General features: G+C 54.8%; 2 protein-coding genes across 6 annotated transcripts in view; one reads left to right on the top strand and one right to left on the bottom strand.

Moving 5' to 3' along the window:
• The window catches only part of STRN4 (striatin 4), a 25,949-nt gene extending 16,935 nt beyond the window's left edge, over nt 1-9,014 (bottom strand). For 2 of the 3 annotated variants that reach the window (XM_045891800.3, XM_045891799.3), the window contains exons 1-3: nt 8,698-9,014; nt 1,321-1,424; nt 754-827 (exon numbers count right to left, since the gene is read on the bottom strand). In XM_045891800.3, the coding sequence (XP_045747756.1) occupies nt 754-827; nt 1,321-1,424; nt 8,698-8,979 (460 nt within the window). In that variant the 5' untranslated portion in view covers nt 8,980-9,014. Of the gene's footprint in view, nt 1-753; nt 828-1,320; nt 1,425-2,261; nt 2,380-8,697 lie in introns of all 3 variants that reach the window. The other variant, XM_064580396.1, reaches the window with a different exon arrangement.
• On the top strand, nt 8,237-18,718 carry FKRP (fukutin related protein). 3 transcript variants are annotated; one of them, XM_054511471.2, is made up of 4 exons: nt 8,237-8,644; nt 10,224-10,281; nt 10,376-14,188; nt 14,468-18,718. In XM_054511471.2, exon 4 carries the CDS (start codon nt 14,507-14,509, stop codon nt 15,992-15,994), a length of 1,488 nt encoding a protein of 495 aa, XP_054367446.1. In that variant the 5' UTR covers nt 8,237-8,644; nt 10,224-10,281; nt 10,376-14,188; nt 14,468-14,506; the 3' UTR covers nt 15,995-18,718. The 3 variants fall into 3 exon arrangements, with proteins under 3 accessions (XP_054367446.1, XP_064436471.1, XP_045747759.1); XM_064580401.1 differs by having other exon boundaries at nt 8,238-8,644; nt 10,376-10,558; XM_045891803.3 differs by lacking the exon at nt 10,376-14,188 and having other exon boundaries at nt 8,238-8,644.
• Nucleotides 18,719-19,521: the final 803 nt, after the last annotated feature.

Genomic DNA, 19,521 nt, shown 5'->3' on the forward strand with positions numbered 1-19,521 from the left:
ACAGCAGGCAGAACCAGACTCTATACTTCAAGTCCGGCTCTGCCGCTCACCAGCTATGTGACCTCGAGCAGGTTGGTTTACCTCTCTGAGCCTCAGCTTCCTCTTCCGAGAAAATCAGTTAATAATAGTAGCACCTAGCTCTCGGGATTCTTGAAAGGATTAAATGAGATCGTCTTTTTTACTCATCAACTACTTACTGGGCATCTACCAGGCACCTGGCTAGGTGCCCAGACTACAAAGACCCCTGACCTCTAGGACTCCAGTCCTGGTGGGAGGGGTCTGATGTAAACAACAACATTACTGTTAACCCAGCCCTGAAGGCCTTGCTGGGTCGCCCAGCCCCTCACCTCCACTGTCCCACACCACCTGTTCCAGTCACACCCAGTAACTCCTCGTCCCCTCTCTCACATCGCCAAACTTCCATACACGTGTCCCTCTACCTGGAACACCTGCCCTACCTACTTGTTGGTGAACAAGGAGCTTAGAATATTAGGGACAGTGTCCGTCTGTGTCACAGAGGGACAGAAGGCAGGACTGGCCTTCTTCACCGCAATCCAGCCCCCTTCCCACTTGGGGGCCCTGCAGAGCAGCCCGCGAAGGGCGTGAGTGAAGTTCAAGCCCTCCCCAGCCCCCCGGGCAAGTCTGCTTTCTGTGGAGTGAAGAAAGAAAGAGGTGGCCCAACTCGGCACAACTCCACCACACTGAGCTCCGTTTCGCGGGGTGGGCAAGTCAGGCGGATCTGCAGGTGGGTACCTGGTTCTGCTGGTTCTGATTTCTTCTCCCCTGGGTTCAGGTCCGTCCCAAACTTCAATTTATGGTATTTGGCCCTAGAAGAGCAAATGATCAACGGATGACAGATGCAGAGGAGTAGACAGGGCCAGCACTCACCTCAGGGATCCCAGATCCCAGGGCCTCCCACAGTCCACTCCCTGACCACTGAAGCTGAGCCCCATCCCCACTCCCACCTCACTCCACCTTTAGGAAGCTGCCCTGGTGGAAGAGGCCACACACGGCATTATGAAGAACCCACTCTTTGGAGTCAGGCAGACTGTGGTGCTACCCAGTTCCAGGAGTCCCTGAAGAAGTCCTTCCCCTCTGGAAGCCTCACCTGTACCCATGAGGTGACTGGAAGGGGTCAATGAGGCAATGAGCATACAGCGGGGGCCACCATCATTACGAATATTGTTACTAGCGCTGATCCTGAACTCCACCTACCATGTCTTGTTCTGTCTCCCTGCACTAGAATCACACAGTATTGGGTGATGGGGAAGAAAACGCCGGATTCCAAACCTCCTTGGGCACCCAGACAGCAGGGCTCACCTTTCCTGCTTCAGCGCATATTCCAACATCTTGATCCGCCGCACCAGGTCTGTCTTGAGATTCTCTTGCCCTTTCCTTTCTCCCTGGAGGAAAGCCACCTGAGCCTGGGGGGATAGAAGGGAACAGGAAGACAGCAGGGCTCAGGCTCACTGATGTGTGTCCCTCACTCACGCAAGGACAATCAGCTCCAGCCCCCACCCCCACCCCCACAACGACATGCAGCAGCCACGTCTTCAGGCGTGAAGACCCTGAGCCAGGGTTCAATGGAGCAGTGACAGGGCATGCTGGATCTGTTTCCAGAGTCCCCTGCCATGTGACCCACCATGAAAGAGCTGAGGAGGAGTCCTTAACCCTTAAAATTAAAATGGGTAACTTGGCCCCTGCCTTTTGGGGAGAAGTCAGATCGGGGATGAAGGTGGGGGAGGTAGGCACGAAGAGCCCCGGGCTCCTTCTCCCCCACCCTAAGGCAGGTGCTGTCCCCTAGGTTGCTGGTGGAGGTGGTGTCTCACTATTTCTACCAGAGCATCTGTCTCTGGGAGGCGTAGGAAGCTACTTCGGGAGCTTAGGGACAAGAGTGGGTGGCTCAGCTCAGCTCCCGCTCCAATGCAAAAGCTTTACCACCCAACCCCCACCGCGGGGACCAAGCGTCCCACTGGAGTCTGCCCAGGGTGAGCGAGACATGCCACAGACATTACCCAGGGCCCCTGCCAACCACTTCACACCGTCTGCTGGCATGGCTACCCCAGTCTGCTCTGGTCTGTCAACAGGTCTTTTGGAGACACTGGGCCAACGGCCTTCGAGGCAGGATCCTGGCCCCTGACCATGTTCCAGAAGTCCTGTGCCAAAGCCCTGAGAGCAGGGCTCAACCCTGGCTTCTCCCCAAGTGCTCCACTGTTACAGGCTGGGACAGCCTGAGCTCCAGGCCGGGCTCGGCCACTTACTTGCTGCATGATCTTAGGCAGGTCATCGGCCTTCTCTGAGCCTCCATTTCCCCTTCTAGAAAATGGGGCTCACGAGAGTGCCTGCCCCTCATGTGTTAAGTTCTTCTCAGTCCGAGGCCTAGCACAGAAGAAGGGCTAATAAATGCCGGCTCCTACCTCTTATTATTTTTATTCTCCCTGTCCGTTCTTCCGCAACGCTGAAATGGGCCCAGTTCTTTAAGACCCAAGCCCCATCAAGCAAGAGATGTCCATGGCTTACAGGCCTCCTGCCCCCACAGGCAGCTGCATCTTCCTGGAGCCAATCCCCAAACATCATGTGCTTGTTGGAGAACTTCAATGACTCTAAGAAGCCCCAGGGTCTGGCCACAGACACCTTTTCCAGGCCGTTCCCATTCTCAAAGCCCGGCTCTAGGACTCTAGATTCTTGGCAGCCTCTCAGATGCCCACCCACACTCTCTCCCTCTCCTTAAGGCTCGAAGGGCCCAGAGGACCTACCTGCCCGGGCACTTCGGAGTGTGGCACAGCTCTGTGCCCGCAAGCCTACTATGGCCTTGGTCCTGCTCCAGGGACCAGGTCTCTCCCTCAGGTTAGCTGAGAACTGAGCATGTGCTAATTAATGCCTGGCTCTGGCCGGGAAACGGGCACTCATATACCTCTGGTGGGGTCATACATCGATGCACACTTCCTGGAGGGCAATTCGGCCATATCTGTAAAAATGTTAAATGTACACTCCCTTTGTCCTAACAGGTCCACTTCTGGGGACACAGCCTACAGGCATAACTGCAATGTAGGCTTCCTTCGAGAAAATAAAAAGGAATATACGTGCATTGATGTAAGACGAAAGTATCATGCATTCGTTCATTTACGACACCAATATTTACTGAGCCCCAACTGTGTATCAGGTATAGGAGCAGATAGAGGACACAGCACTGAACAAGATGGAGTGCACATTCCAGAAGGGGGTGTGGGAAAAATAATGAACAGATCGCTATATGTCACCAGGTATGCTGTGGGGGGGAAAAAAACCCATCTATCCATTGAGGGAATGGACTTTTCCCCCTTCTGAACACTTTTCTCTCTCTACACTTTATTTTTTTTTTTTTAAGATTTTATTTATTTATTTGACAGAGAAAGACACAGCGAGAGAGGGAACACAAACGGGGAGAGGGAGAAGCAGACTCCCCGCCGAGCAGGGAGCCCGATGCGGGACTCGATCCCGGGACTCCAGGATCATGACCTGAGCCGAAGGAAGTCGCTTAACCAACTGAGCCACCCAGGCGCCCTCTCTCTACACTTTAAATCAACACATACGCGCATAAATGCCTAAGGCCAGACAGGCAGACTCACATGTGGTCACCATCTTAGCAGTCTGAATTTCTGTCCTTTTTCCCCCAAATCCACCCTGTCCAGTCACTTAGAAGGTGGAGAAGAAAAGCTCAATCACCAAACATAAGCCCCCAGTTACTACCTCCTCACTGTCCTCCCTACCCTCTGGGGCTTCCGTAGTGAGCCTTCTACTTCCCAGCGCCGGGACAGCCTGCTGAACACCTACATCCATTCGACATCCAGCACTGGTGACTGCCTGGACAACCAGGTCCTACGTGAGGCACTGGCCAGTAATGGAGAAGATGAGTGGTTCCTGGCCCCACAGAGCTCTCAGTATGGTGCAGGAGACAAGCAGGAGCATGGACAACCAACATATGGCGTGACTAGGCACGGTGAGGAAGCAAAGGGTGTTATGGGAGGAGGGACACCCAACCCGCTCCTGGAGGTTAAGCAGCACAGTTCAGTCAAGACCCGAAGGCTGTTAGAAGGTGGCCAGGGGAGTGGCAGGTGCTGCTGGCAGAGGACAGAGACAAGAGCTGCATGGCAGGCTTATGGAACGCTAAAAAGGCCAGTACGGCCGCATGAGAACATGTAACAGGGTTAGTGAGGAAAGGCAGAGAGGCTTGTAGGCCCGAAAAAGAACCGCACACCAAGCTGGAGTTTGAATGTTGTCCTAAGAGCACAGGGGAAGCCACGGAAGGGTTTTAAGCAAAGGAGAGATGTAATCAGTGCATGTTACAAAGACAATTCCAGCTATATTGCAGAGAACTGATGGCTGGGGGGTTGGGGGGGTGGGATGCCCACGAAGCTAAAGGCCAGTCACAGGAGGCAGTCCCAGAAATCCCAGGGAGAAATGACAGTGGCCCAGACGAGGAAGGGGGGCTGGGTTAGTGGATTTGTGGTAATAAGGAGGCGGGACTGATAACACAGGTGACTCAGTCTGTGGGGAGAAAGGGAAGTCAAGAGCAGACAAGGCCCTCATGCTTGCTGGGCTGCGCCCCTTTATCTCCTCGCTTTCACCACAGCAAGCCCCGATCTCTCTTCTCCTCATTATGGTGCGAGAATCTGACTCAGCCCACTCTGCTCTGTTGTCCCCTTCCCAGCTCCCCTGGCAAAGAAGGGAGAAGAAAGAACCAGAAACATGTGGTTGAAGTGAACCAACTCAGTGGAATCCCACTGAAAGGGGAAGTGTTGGCAGCCGGTCCCTCCAACCGCCGAAAATGCCAGCAGCCAGCGCCGCCTGATCTGTGAGTGCCCTGATGGGCTGGCAGGTAAGCCTAGGATCTGGAAGTTCTCTACCCACCATATTCACCCACCGCCACTCCCCCTGGCCAGACTGTTAGAACACCCCCCCCCCCAAGAACTGTGCCCAGACGCCGCTGCCGCCTCTCCCTCGGCTGCTTCCTCTCTCCAGCCAGGCGGCACTGGAAGGGCTTCCCGAGGAGCCTGAGCAACCTCGGTCCTCCCCGGGGCTGATGGATGCTTCTCCGTATCCTGTGCTGACCTTTCTGTCCCAGCCACCAGTCCTGTCTGTTTCCCTTCTGGCCCCACCTAGCCCTGTATCTCCTGCACTCCTCCTTGCCCAGCACCAGGGGCTCCTGGCAGGGATGCCTCCCCACTGGATGCTTCCAAGCCCCTAGTGAGGCTGGCAGTGGGGAGGGGCCAGTTCCATACCTTCTCTGCTGCCACCATGCTCCCCACATCTCCCTATCGCTGCTCCTCCGTGAACATCCATCTGAGACTCCCCCAAGAGGTTCCTCCTGTCCTCGGCGAGCTCCCCTCCCCAGAAGTGCCAGAGTTCTATAAACTATACAGGGTTTGTACGTGACCTTTTGTGTTTATCCTGTGTTGATTTACCTTAAATGCACAACATACGTATCTATAAAATCACAAATACTTACGACCGTAACTTCTGTTTTCACTTAAATATTTTATGCTTTCTTACGTTCAAAAGATCACGGTGCTTCGAGCAGAGCCACACAATCAAGTCACTCCACTTGTGTGTGAGTGTGCACAGAACTCTGCAGCCTCTTGTGCAAACTAGGCTCCTCTGGCAGCCTGGAAGTTTCTGAAGGGCAGAAACCACACTGCCTGCTTCTCGGAATCCCCCATCTGACAAAGTCCTGCTTATTGTCAGATGGCATCTACGCCACCACCCTGCCCCGATCTCTGGGTACCGGCAGGACCTCACGAGCGGCTGCCTGTTCTACCATCCCCCACACGCCCTCACTGAGCACAGCGACATCACAGCGGGTCCTGTGCCCAGAGCAGCTGTACTCTGCGATTTGGAGAAAAGGTACGCAGGGTTCCTCACAGAAGTCAGACACGGGCCAGGCCTTCACGGATCTCACAAGAGAAGTCACACAGTTAAGAGAAGTTAAGCGTTAAGTGTTCGAGCAAAGGTGTATAAACTGAGGTGCCGCTGAAGGGGGGGGTGTGGAACCGTGGGGGCAACCTGAACCGATCGCCGTTTCATAAACATAGCTGTTCTTCCATTGCCCCCACCTATTCCGCTTTATACTCACAAGGAATGTAGAAATAATCACTGCAGCCATTCCTGACCAGGGGTGGGGGAGGTTCTAGGAAAGAAGCTAAAAGTCTGTCAACGAGGGTCAACTAAAGGAGCTACAGTATAAACATCCAGTGGAATGTAGTTATCAAAAATAATACGAAAGTTCTCTGTCCGGACAGGAAAAGACCACCAAGGCACAGGTGTGAAAGTCGCAAAACGATTCGTATGTGACCTCACGTTTTACACACACACAGCTGAAGTACTTTTCTCGCAGGAACAGTTGCAGAGAAGAGCAGGAAAGGGATGGGGGGGTTCCCTTTTCACTCACACACACACATACACACACACACTTCTGACACCTCTGCGTTTTTACTAATGTGCCAGAACAAGAGAAAACAAAAGTTCACAGTAAGTGATGCCGCAGCCTGGACATGGGAGAGCCTACCCAGGGGCTCTCCACGAGTTCTTCTCCAACTCCAAGGGCCACTAGGTGAGGGCATAAACACACAACTTTTCTCCCGTCTGTCTCAAGGACGAGAAGGTGGCACGGTGGGTGCTGCAGGGTGCACTGGCGTGTGAAGTCCCAGAGACCAAGATTCAATCCCAGGTCTGCTTACAACTGCTTGGCCGATCCTGAGGAGGCCACTGGGCTTCGGTGGAACATTTTCCTCGTCTGTACTGGGCAGCAGAGAGGTACAGAGCATGGGCTTTTAAAAGCCCACAGACCAGCCCTGCCACCCACAGGCTGTGATCCTAGATCAATCACGGACTGACTCTCCCTCAGGGCCTCCCTTTGCTCTTCGGATTCTTTTCTCAAAAAGCAAGGGTGGGGGAATAGAATCACTCGCCCTCCCAGAATGTTGCAAGGATAAATGATACCATGTATCTAAAGTGCTACATACAGTGCTTAGCCCCTCATATGTGCTCAATAAACAGCAGCTGCCTCCTTGCTGCTGAGAGGGCCAGGGTACACCTGCCGGGTCTCCATAATGGGGTATTGAGATCTAGCCAGATGTATGCTGGGAAAGAGCTCCGGAAACAGAGTTGAACACAAAAGTGAGGGGTGCTTATATAAGGATTCCTCTCCCACCTCAATGCCAAGCCTCAGCTACCACCCAGCTAAGATCCCTAGTGGCAGAGGGTGGGGGTTGTAGAATGCTCTCTTCATTCACCCTCTGGACAAAATTCTAATCGGTTATTTATTTGGGGTCCCCATATCAACTAGACAGGAAACCGGGAACCAGAAGGGGAAAATTGGGCTGCTAGAAGTAGATACCGGCTTCTGCTAATTATACCCCAGCCCAGGAACCCTCAGAGTCCTCGTCGCCCATCCCTGGATCCCTTCAAATCCTCACAACTCTGATGCCCCATCCTCCAGACACTCCGCAAACAGAACTATACTTCTCAAGGTCACGAAACCCAGCCCAATTCCTCAGGCTCTAACAAACATCATCCCAAAGCACACTCCTCTCCCAAGCTACTCCACAAACCATGGGGTCCTTTCCCAGAAACTTCCACAAACACATCTCCTCCCAGAGTCCTTCTGAGATGCTTCTTCAACGCTGTCTGCCTGCTCTGCCAAATCCTCCCCCTGCCACCCTCCAGGTACCCCCCCCAAAAGTCCTCCTGTCTCCATCCCAGGTCCCCTTATCTCCACGCTGGACGCCAGCGCACTCCAGTCCAGGGTTCTCCACCTGACATCCTATACACACCTCCCATCTCAAGGCCATTGCCCGCCGCACTCCTCCACATCCCCCAAACTGGAGTTTCCGCTCTGCAGCTCTTACATACAGGCTCCTAGACCAAGTCCCGGCCCTGTCCATGCTTCCACTCCCGGCACCCCACCCTACAGTCGGCAGCCACACATGCCGGGCTCCCCAAAGTTTCGTCCTTAGAGGGGAGGGCACACATTTTCCTCCTGGGACCCCCCGAGGCCCTCTTCTCCTCCCGAGTCCTCATACAGGCACCTTTCATTCCCCCCGCCCAGTCCAAATGCTCTGAAAACACACCCGGTCCCAGGCTCCCTGACTTCCTCTCCCCACGCAGGCCAGATCCCCGTTCGACTCACTCTCGCCCTCGGCGGCTCCCAAGTTCCCCCGACGCCCCCTCTCTCCCACCCGAAGCCCATCAAGTTCCACCTCCAACCCTCACCTAGTCGGGGACGGGGTGGGAGCCCAGCGGCACCTTTCGGGCTTATGCTCACTCCCAACGAGACCCCCCCAACTCCTCCCACCACTCTCCGCTGAGTTCTCCTGGGCTCCCCTCAGGGCCCGAGGTCCCTCTCCAGGGAACCCGTCTGCCGGTCCGCTCACTCCCACTCCAGCTTCCAGCCGGTTCCGGTCCCCTGCGCCCCTCCTCTCGGCCGGCCCCTGTCGGACCCTCCCGCCCCGGGGCCCCCCTCCCGCCTCGAGCCGCCGGGTGCCCTCAGGACCCCCCTCGGACGGCCCCTCACTCCGTCTCCGGGCCGGTCGCGGTCCCCTCCCGTCCCCCCCCCCCGGCCGTCCCGGCGGCCATTGCTCCAAGATGGCGGCGACGGCGGCGGCGGGTGAGGCCGGGCCGGGCCGGGCGGGGGGTCGGGGGTCCCGGGGCGGTGCTCACCTGCAGCTCGGCGCGCTCGGCCTCCCAGCGGGCCTTCTCCGCTTCGAAGCGCGCCCACTCGTGCTGGATAAAGTGCAGGATCCCGGGCAGGCTCAGGGGCTCGGGCCCCGCCGTAGGCCCGGGGCTGCCTCCGCCGCCGCCTCCCTTACCAGCCGGGCCGGGCCCCGGGGCAGGGGCAGAGGGCGGGGCTGCCCCCGTCGGGCCGGGGCCCGCACCGGAGCCCAGCGGGCGGCAGGAGGAGGCGGCGGCGGCGACCGCGGCGGCCGCTCGCTCCTCCATCATGGAGGCCCCGGGGCCGGCCCGCGCGCCCGCTGTGCCTCGCGCGCCTGCGCGGCCGTACCACCGCCACCCCCCACCCCGCCCGCGCGCGCGCTCGGCGGGGGCCGGGGGGGGGGCGGTGATGGGAACGAGGACGGGCGCGCGCCTCGCCCACCCAGGTCGACCCCGAAAGCGCGCGCGCGCGTGCGGTTGGGAGGGAAGGGGCGGGGCGGAGGCGCGCGCCCCGAGGAGCGCTGAGACCCAGGCCCAGCACGAGGGTCGCGCCTGGGAAGAGCTGGACTTTGGGAGGAACCGCTTTCTGCCCCTCTCCTCTTGCTTCGCCCCAAAGAAAAATTCTAACCCCCTCCAGACCCAAATGTCACTCTCTTTGATACTGTCCCTCTGAGAGAAAGGGTGACCACCAGGGGTGGTTTCAGCAGTGGCCCCATCCTCTCTGATTCCTGGTCCAGGTCGGTAGTCATGGTAACCCTTCCCCAGCCTGGAATCGTCCCCCTTTGTGGTTATGGAGCCCCAAACCTCACCTGTCCCTGCACCAGGAGGAGGTTGCTAAGGTAACCTAAGTCCCTGGTGGTCCTTCTGCCCCTACCTTCATTTGGTTACTATGGCAACCTCACCTAGCACTCAGGTAGAAAGGACCCCAGCCCCAAGGACACTGATTGCTGAGAGAACACCTCTTTCCCAACCCCTCCCCCTAGCCACCCAGTTGGCATTACCATGGTAACCTGTTCCCCCCACCTTTCTCATCGTGGGAGGTCCATGGACCAAACCAACCAGGTGTGTTTATTTAGAGAGGATGCTCTGCTGAGGAGTCGTTGCTATGGTTACAGGGCCTGGACCAGGAGGTGGAAACAGGCAAGGCCAACCCCTGGTTACTATGGTAACAAGGACAGTCCCCCTTCCCATGACCCTAAGAACCAGGCCCACCAAGGTAGGAGACAGTTTTCAGATTGTGTCTCGGGATGGAGTAGGTCTAGGGAAGAGGTTGTCATGGTAACAGCTTCAGTCACTTCTAGCCCCACCTTTCTGGACACATTCATTCATAAGAAAGGGATGGTTATAGGTTGCTATCATAACTGATATCCTTCCCACCCATTCCTGAGATACCCCAGGTGGTGCCTGAGCTTATGGAACTTCAAAGAGTAAAGGATTCTCTGACCTTCTCACTGCCACTTTTGTAGGTAAGGTGAAATCATACTCTACTTTGCAAAATTGGCTGATTTGGGGTTTTCTGGTTCTCGTTCCCTCAGCAGTGCAGCTGAGCTGGGCTGGAACCGCCCACCCGGAGGTCCTGCAGCAACCTAGGAGGTAAGAAGTTCCTCAGTGTCACCAGCACTCCTGTGGAAACTGCCCTTCCCCCATATTGTTCATTTTCTTTGCCTGTCACGTTCCCATTCCACAGATGCAGCAGCTGAGGCCCAGTCCACAGCAGAGCTCAGGCTGGGTGAACCTAGGCCTAACGTGAATCTGGATCCACTTACATTGTTTTGTGAGGAACGGAGAGACAAAGTCTCAGCCTAACTGTCCTCTCCTCCCCTGACCACCTTTTCTCTATCACACCCCCCGCTGGTTTCCTGACCTATCTGTAAGTTCTGTGTGTGGTTTTTGTCTTCCTACCTCTTGAGGGCCTGCCCAGTGACCGCTTCGATCTTTCTCTGTCCCTAGAACACAGGGCCTGGCACAGAGGATACTCAGTAAATATCTGTCTGTTGAGTTAATGGGTTGAATTCATTAAGTGATGTGCCGTATTCAGCTTTGAAAAGCACCCGTCAGATTAGGGCTGCAGAATGCTCACTGAAGGTGGACAGCGAGCTGGGCTGTCTGAGTGGACCCAAGAGAGACAGCAGAGCTTCTTGGTTGAAAACATGACTCTAGAGCCAGTGTTGTGGGTCAAATCCTGGGTCCACCATTTCCCAGCTGTGTGGCCTTGAATGAGTGACTTCACTTCTCTGTACTGCTTTTTCCTCATCTTTAAATGTTATCAGAACATGAAAATTAAACAAGGTAATTTAAGCAAAGTGCTTAGGCAGGGATCTGGCATATCATGAGCAGCTAGAATTATTGATATTATCATCGTATTGTGATTCAGAGAAACAGAACATTCAGACCTTCAGAATCATCGCTTCATACTCTTTGCCTCGATAAAGGAGTTTTGAGCCCTTATAGTTGGGGAAGTCAAGACCAACCGTGTCAGGGTACTGGATGATTCCTTTTTCTTTCTTTTCTGGTCCCCTCACCTGCTGGTCTGGCTATCGTAGCCACTGGTCTCTGAGGACCCGATTTTGGTCCTCTCTCCTGCTGGGCACCTCGTAGCCCAGAGTCAGACAGACAGAGCATGCCGAGAGCCAGGGCCTGGGAGGTTCTCCCTGCGTCCTTTCTGTCTCTGAGCCACAGTTTCCCCATCTGAACAACTGGAGTCAGTCATTTGGGCCGCACACATTTATTGAGCACGTGCTATGTGCCAGGCACTGAGCTGCGCCCTGAGCACACAGCAAGGAACAAAATAATAAGTAAAATCTACGTGATCATGACTAGGGGAGAAAAACACAGGGATGGGGCACAGGAAATATGTGGGTCATAGGGAGATACATTTTGAAAAAAGAGTGTCCAAGGAAAGGGCTCGCTGGACAGGTGACATCTGAGCAGAGACCCAAGGGCCATGAGGGAGGAGCCATGCAGAGGGAATAGCCAGTACTTTGGCTGAAGTCCCCTGGGTGTATTTGATGGCCAGTGTGGCTGGAGCTGACAGAGTCAGTGGGAGAGGCTGGGGGATCACATGGGGCCTTATGGACCCCGGTGAAGACTTTGGCTTTTCCTTTGAGTGAGTTGTAAGCCACAGAAGGGTTTGAGCAGATGCAGGACAGGATCTAATTTGAGTTTTAACAGGATCCCTCTGGGCTCCGAGTGGGGAACAGACTGGGGGGTGGGGGTGGGGAATGAGGGCAGAGCAGGAAGATGGTCTCTATAGAATCTTTAGGAGATTCTGGAACCGTCAGTGGTCTCTCCTGTGCTTCTGTGTACGTAAGCTCTGAGAGTCTAAGATTTTTAAGACCCCAAAGATTCTATGGTTCCAAAGGTTCCTCCCCCACCCACAGTAATGTGAGGTCAGAGTTGTTTGTCGCTGTGTGCTGTGTGTCCGCTGTTGGGTCCCCAGTGCCTAGAACAGTGCCTGGCGTATTGTAGGAGTTCCACAGAGAGGGAAGAACTGAAGGAAGGAAGAATCAATCTAAGGTCCAGAAGGCGATTCCAAGGTTTTAAAGATTAAGAAGTTGCTCTTAAAGTGCAACTCAGATTCTTAAATGCCCACCCTGAGCTGGGTCAGAGAAGGGTAAGCAGGCCTGGGATGGATGAAGAGGGGGAGGAGGGCATTCCTGGTAGGAGAGAGAAAGAGAGCAAGGAGGCAGGACCCAGGGCCCTGAGCCACAGTACAAAGTTTGACTTCAGGAACCTGAGGCCTTATAGATTCGGAGAACCCTGGCTTTGGGCATCAGTTTTCCACCAAGTGCACTTTCAGTACCCACCTGTGTGCCAGGGACACGGAGGTGATCGAGGAAGCCCTGGCTTTACCCTCCCGGGTCTCACAGTCTCGTAGGGGAGACAGACCCATCCCCAGATGATGCCCAACCAGAACAGGCAGGGCTGGGATGGGGAGCCCAGGGGCGTCAAGAGCCCACAGAGGACTTCTGACCCAGCCTGGGGTTCAGGGAGGGCTTCCTGGGGGGAGGAGGCATCAGAGCTGAGGCCTAAAGCATAAGTAGGAGTTCTCGAGGAGAAAAGAGGCATGGGGAGAAGGGGTGTTCGGGAAGAGAATCTTCTAAGCAGAAAGAACAGAATGTACAAAGGCCTAGAAATAACATCTGTTGGAGGAAAAGTCCAAGGTGGCTTAGACAGAGTTTGACACATGGCAGGAGATGGAGCTGGACTGGTGGGCCAGCAAGAGACCCAAGGTCACCCAAGGTCTTGTGGGAGGTTGTAAGAAACTTAAACTTGTTCCTCACTGTACTGGGTAGCCATGGCAGGTTCTGAGCAGGGAGGGAGAGGTCAGATTTGTGCTTTATGAAGACCCCTCTGGCTGCCATGAGGAGCAGACTTGCTCAGGAGACCAGGGGAGGCTGAGCGAGCGGGGATCTGGGTGGACCAGGATTGAAGGGGGAGCTGTGGTCAGAAGTATTTAGGAGGTAGGAAGAGTAGCTGGGTCTCTGATGTCCCACTTTCTGGGAGGAGTAGAAATCTATGGAAATCCTTCCTGGGGAAACTTTTTTTTCAGTATTTGCTCAGAGCCCCGAGAGTGAGTTAGCGTATTGTAGGAGTTCTGGAGACCAGCCGAGCCTCCCGTTGTGATGGGGACAGTGAGACAGCGCCATCTGGGGGTTGCTTAGGAGTGCGGGGATGAGTGAAGGGTGGGTGTGTCCTATGGCCCACAGCTGCTTATCCAAAGAGGCCACCCACTCCCCTTTTATTTATTTTATTTATTTATTTATTTTTAAGATTTTATTTATTTGACAGAGAGAGACACAGCAAAAGAAGGAACACAAGCAGCGTGAGTGGGAGAGAGGAGCAGGCTTCCCGCGGAGCAGGGAGCCAGAAATGGGGCTCGATCCCAGGACCCTGGGATCATGACCTGAGCTGAAGGCAGACGCTTAACGACTGAGCCACCCAGGCGCCCCTCCATTCCCCTTAAAAAAATTATTTTATTTTTGTCCTTTTATTTATTATTTGATAGGACTTAGCATTCAAAGTATTTTTATTTTTTAATTTCACGCTTTTATTTAAATTCTAGTTAGTTAATACATATGGTAAAATTGCTTTGTTTTTTGTTTTTCAAGTAGTGGTCAGTATTAAAAATTGGGATAGTTGTGATTTAAGAAAACACTTCTAGCTTCTCTTGCAAAACCAAAGCGATCTGGCAGACCATCGGGAAAGAGATGGCCAGATGGCAGAGGATTTGAGGAAGTGAGAAGGGGACAGTGGGGGAGGGGCTTGGCGGGCGAACGCTGAGGCAGCAGCCTCACCCGGGAGCCAGAGCCAGAGTGTGAGAGGGACAGAAGAGACAGATCCGGGGCAGGAGCTTCCTGGAGGAGGGAATGGTGGAGCAGAACGTGCAAGCTGGGCCTGGGAATGGAGTGGGACATTTATAACTGCACCCAAACCTGAATGAGAAGTTGCCAAAGAAAAGGATAAAGATGAATTGCGACTGAACAAGGAAGAAGGGAAGGTGAATCGTTTGATAAAACCTTGCTAAGCACCAGGCTCTGTGCTGGGTGGAACTAGGGACCCAGCAGTGGTTGAAACAAGCTCAGAACCTGCCCAGTGGGAGGATACAGACCTGTCCCCACGCAGAAATGCCGTAGAGTGGTGGGCTAGGGTGGGAGAGCTGAAACCAAATAGAGAAAGGGCTGGGAGAGGAGGGCAGCGCTGAGGATGGAAGGGGGGTGGGGGGTAGGAGGCTTCTGACAACCAGCTCCAGCCTCGCCTTTCGTTCTGCCTTCCCCAGGATGCCCTGGAAGCCCAGCTAGGGCCCGACTTTGGCCCCATGCGTCTCACCCGCTGCCAGGCTGCCCTGGCAGCTGCCATCACGCTCAACCTCCTGGTCCTCTTCTATGTCTCATGGCTGCAGCACCAGCCCAGGAACTCCCGGGCCCGGGGTCCCCGCCGTGGAGCTGCTGCCGGCCCCCGCGTCACCGTCCTGGTGCGGGAGTTCGAGGCCTTTGACAACGCGGTGCCTGAGCTGGTGGACTCCTTCTTGCAACAGGACGCAGCCCAGCCCGTGGTGGTGGCCGCCGACACGCTCCCCTACCCGCCCCTGGCCCTGCCCCGCGTTCCCAACGTGCGCCTGGCGCTGCTCCAGCCCGCCCTGGACCGGCCCGCCGCGGCCTCGCGCCCCGAGACCTATGTGGCCACCGAGTTCGTGGCCCTGGTGCCCGACGGGGCGAGGGCCGAGGCACCGGGCCAGCTGGAGCGCATGGTGGAGGTGCTCCGGGCGGGAGGGGCACGCCTGGTGGCCGCCCCCGTCGCCTCGGCCAACCCTGCCCGGTGCCTGGCCCTGAACGTCAGCCTGCGGGAGTGGACGGCCCGCTACGGCCCCGCGCCCTCCGCGCCGCGCTGCGACGCCCTGGACGGAGACGCCGTGGTGCTCCTGCGCGCCCGCGACCTCTTCAACCTGTCGGCGCCGCTGGCCCGGCCGGTGGGCACCGGCCTCTTCCTGCAGACGGCCCTGCGCGGCTGGGCCGTGCAGCTGCTGGACCTGCCGTTCGGCGCGGCGCGCCAGCCCCCCCTGGCCACGGCCCACGCGCGCTGGAAGGCGGAGCGCGAGGGGCGCGCGCGGCGGGCGGCGCTGCTGCGCTCGCTGGGCGTCCGCCTGGTGAGCGGCGAGGGCGGGCGCCTCGAGTGGTTCGGCTGCAGCAAGGAGACCGCGCGCTGCTTCGGGACGGTGGTGGGCGACACGCCGGCCTACCTCTACGAGGAGCGCTGGACGCCCCCGTGCTGCCTGCGCGCGCTGCGCGAGACCGCCCGCTACGTGGTGGGCGTGCTGGAGGCGGCGGGCGTGCGCTACTGGCTGGAGGGCGGCTCGCTGCTCGGCGCCGCCCGCCACGGGGACATCATCCCGTGGGACTACGACGTGGACCTGGGCATCTACCTGGAGGACGTGGGCAACTGCGAGCAGCTGCGGGGCGCCGAGGCGGGCTCGGTGGTGGACGAGCGCGGCTTCGTGTGGGAGAAGGCCGTAGAGGGCGACTTCTTCCGCGTGCAGTACAGCGAGAGCAACCACCTGCACGTGGACCTGTGGCCTTTCTACCCCCGCAACGGAGTCATGACCAAGGACACGTGGCTGGACCACCGGCAGGATGTCGAATTCCCCGAACACTTCCTGCAGCCTCTCGTGCCCCTGTCCTTCGCTGGCTTCGTGGCGCAGGCGCCTAACAACTACCGTCGCTTCCTGGAGCTCAAGTTCGGCCCCGGGGTCATCGAGAACCCCGAGTACCCCAACCCGGCACTCCTGAGTTTGGCGGGAAGCGGCTGAAGCTCCAGCGCCCGCTCCTGGGGTCTGAAGAACACTCATGCGCGGGGAGCTGCCCTTTGCTTTGGCGCCGTTGGCATTTGGGGGGCGGGCCGGGGACGGGCCTGGACCTCGAAGACCTGCCCTGCCCAAGATTTCCAAGAGCTTGGGTTTTATTCAGAGCACGGACAGTCTTAGAAAGAGGAAAACGTGTACGTTCTGCGGCTGGACTGCCGCGATTAAAACCCCAGCTCTACCACTTACTAGTTGGGCGGGCCTGGGCGAGTGTCCCAGTTTCTGGGTGCGCATCACTTTCCTCCAGGATTCAGTGGGTGCCCTCGCAGCGTCTCGCTCGCGAAGAGCCCCGCAGGACTCTTGGTTGCTGGGGTTGCTTCCGCCACTAGAGGGCGCCTTTGTCCTGCTCTGGGGCCAAGGCCCGAGTAAGCCCAGGACCTCCCCGTTCCCGTAACTTTCCTAACTCTTGAGCCTTTGGTCTCTCTAATCCCCCGTACCTGGAGGGACAGGATGACTATCTCCCTTCTTCCAGAATGCGACCTCCCTGCCTCCTGGGAGAGCCCTGTGAGATGCATGCTGCTCTTAACCCCATCTTACAGAGGAGGAAACAGGCTCAGCCCTGAGCTGCAGCCGTGGTTAAGAACCGAGTTCTGGATGCCAGACCCACTCCATATTAACTGCGTTACCTCATTGTTGTAGAGCTCTGCACCTGTTAGCCCACTTGCAAGGCGGGATAAACAGCAATCCTAGCTCACATAACTCAGCACGTGTGATGTGCCAGGCATCCTTCTTGGTGTTGGACACGGATTAACTGATCAGTCTCTCACCTCAACCCTCTGAGGCGGGAGGGAGCTGCTATTATTTCCGTTTTACAGGTGAGCACACTGAGGCCAGAATGGTAAAGTCACTTGCCCAAGGTCAGACAGCTTAGGAAGTGACAGAGCAGGGACTCGAACCCAGTCAGGCTGGAGCCCACACTGAAGTGGGATATTCTGCCCCTCTCTAATAACTCTACATGAGACGGGGGGGGGGGGGGGGGGGGGGGGGGTCCCGGGAGGCCGCACCACTTAGCAGGTGAAGCCATGGCGGCCTTCCTTTTGTGATCATGCACCCAAGAGTAAGTGCTGTTTGGGCAAGTATCCCAAATATGTGTATTTATTTATGAATTATATACAGGTACTACTATCGTTCTGTATATTAGTAATGAGGCTTAAATTATCCCATTTTAAAATTTAAAATAAACTCAGAGGTTTATTTTAACTGGCTCATCTCAGTGACTTGTCCCGCACACCCCCTGGGTGTGTGCACCCAGCTTTTGGGACCATGGATTCTGAGGCGGGAGAGGGCTGGGGTCAAAACCCAGCGCTGCCACACACCCTTTCTCCCATTGGGAATTTGGGCCGCGGTGACTCTCCCTCTCTGAACCTCTGCTTTGTACCTGGGAAATGCGGGTCATGAACGCTCACCCCCCAGGGGTGCTGTGAGCCACTTGAGTGGAACGGGCTCAGGAATCAAGGCTGGGTTTGGCTCCTGGCACGGCCCCTTATTTTCTTTGTGATCTTAGGCAAGTCACTGCCTCCCCAAACCTATAGGATGGGTGTGGGGAAGGGGTGATACTGCAGAAGCGGGAAGCCCTTGGAGGAGGAGGCATCACAGACCAGCCTCAGCATTGGCCCGCCAAGCCCCTCCCCCACTGTCCCCTCTCACTTCCTCAAATCCTCTGCCATCTGGCCATCTCTTTCCCGATGGTCTGCCAGATCGCTTTGGTTTTGCAAGAGAAGCTAGAAGTGTTTTCTTAAATCGCAACAGAAGATAAATGCAAATCTGGCCCACTCTCAAACGTGGCTCCCACATCCAAAGTCCGATTTCTTAGAACACAGCCTCTGTTTTTAGCCACTGAACCCGCAAATGGCTCCCAGAGACTGTTGGGTTTCCATGGAGCATTCTGGAAACATATGGGGATGATTTGGGTTATCACTGTGATCGGGTGGTGCTTTTGGCTCTTGGGAGGCATAGCCCATGGATGGAGATGTCATAATATGCAGGGCATCTTCACATAATAAAGCATTGGCCCTTGTCACATACGGTTTTGAAATGTCCTCTTGGACATTCATGAAGGAAGTGTGATGTTCAAAATCGTTTGCAACTGGTACGGTGATATAAATTAATATATACGTCAATATATGCATCAAAATGTTTAAATATTTCTTTTTTCTTCTCTGAAGAATGGGAACGATCTCTCTATATATACATATTTCTTTAAATTGTTTGCCAAGAACATAAGCTGAAGCTCAAATCATTCTTAAATCATGCAATGATTTTGTTTTATTTAGAAACTTAGAAATTGTTGGTGCGATTTCTTGATTGATATGCTAAATATATATATACACATATATATTCACTTATTTAATTACTTTATTTATTATATTAAATATATATAAAATAACCCTGGCTTAGCTGTGATTTGATAAGAAAACCACATCAAGTGCTTCTGGCAACTTCCCATTAAACTGAATGCCATTAGGTGACTTGGGGTCTCAACAGATAAAGAATTTCTCTTAGCACCATCCATAGGGTTTTGGTGTTTTCTCCTCTCTTCATTGTTCCTGAACTAATAACAATTACACTAAAAACTTTTGTAGACTTTATAAAACTGCCTGACAGCTTTGTGTATTCAGTATCTTTATTATCGACTAGGTAGTAATAGGACAGAAAACCTATTGCAGCAATTAACTTGAATTAATGAGTTTATATTAGGATATGTTATTACTGAATTTTAGTGCTTTCTCAATTCCTTTTGCATGATTAGCCAGCCAGAACAGAAGTATTTCGATATTGTAAAAACCAGCACATCCATACTAGTGCATATTAACCAAATTTTAGCCTCACGTGGAAAAACTTGGTTAAGAATTATCTGAGCCCCAGGGGCACCTGGCTGGCTCAGTCAGAAAGAGCATGCAACTCTTGATCTCAGGGTCGTGAGTTCAAGCCCCACGTTGGGGGTAGAGATGACTAAAAAAATAAAATAAATAAACTTTAAAAAATAAATAACATAAAATCATGTGCAGGTAGGTTATAGTATCTATGACCTTCATTTCAGCAGAGCCCAGAGGATTTTCCCAGAGCTGACAAGCCAACACGTGGCCGTGATGTGGTTAAAGCATGAAAATATTACATTATAGATTACTGATCTGTTGGTAAACGGTCATCGCCATGGATCCCCTGTTATTACCTCCCTGGCTTTCCATGGGGACTCCCTGGACTTCTCTCCCCACACCCTACCCCCAGCAACCAAGGGGTTAACACTGGGCACAGCCAGAGGGAAGGAGGTTCGAGTCTCTACCGCTATTGGATGCTCTGCTCCCTTTACCAAGCAGTAAATATTTGTGTATCCTCCCTGGGCATTACAAAAGATTCACCATGGAAAGTCAATGGCTGGCAAACCGCCTGTGGACATACGCACCTTTATATACGATAGCCCCAAACCAGAAACCACCCAGTGTCCCTGTCAGGTGGGTGGATACACAAACCTGCAC

The sequence above is a fragment of the Mirounga angustirostris genome, unplaced genomic scaffold (genome assembly GCF_029215605.1).
Source record: "Mirounga angustirostris isolate CCGP_5_RB_7025 unplaced genomic scaffold, mMirAng1.0.hap1 SCAF_16, whole genome shotgun sequence".
NCBI lineage: Eukaryota > Metazoa > Chordata > Mammalia > Carnivora > Phocidae > Mirounga > Mirounga angustirostris.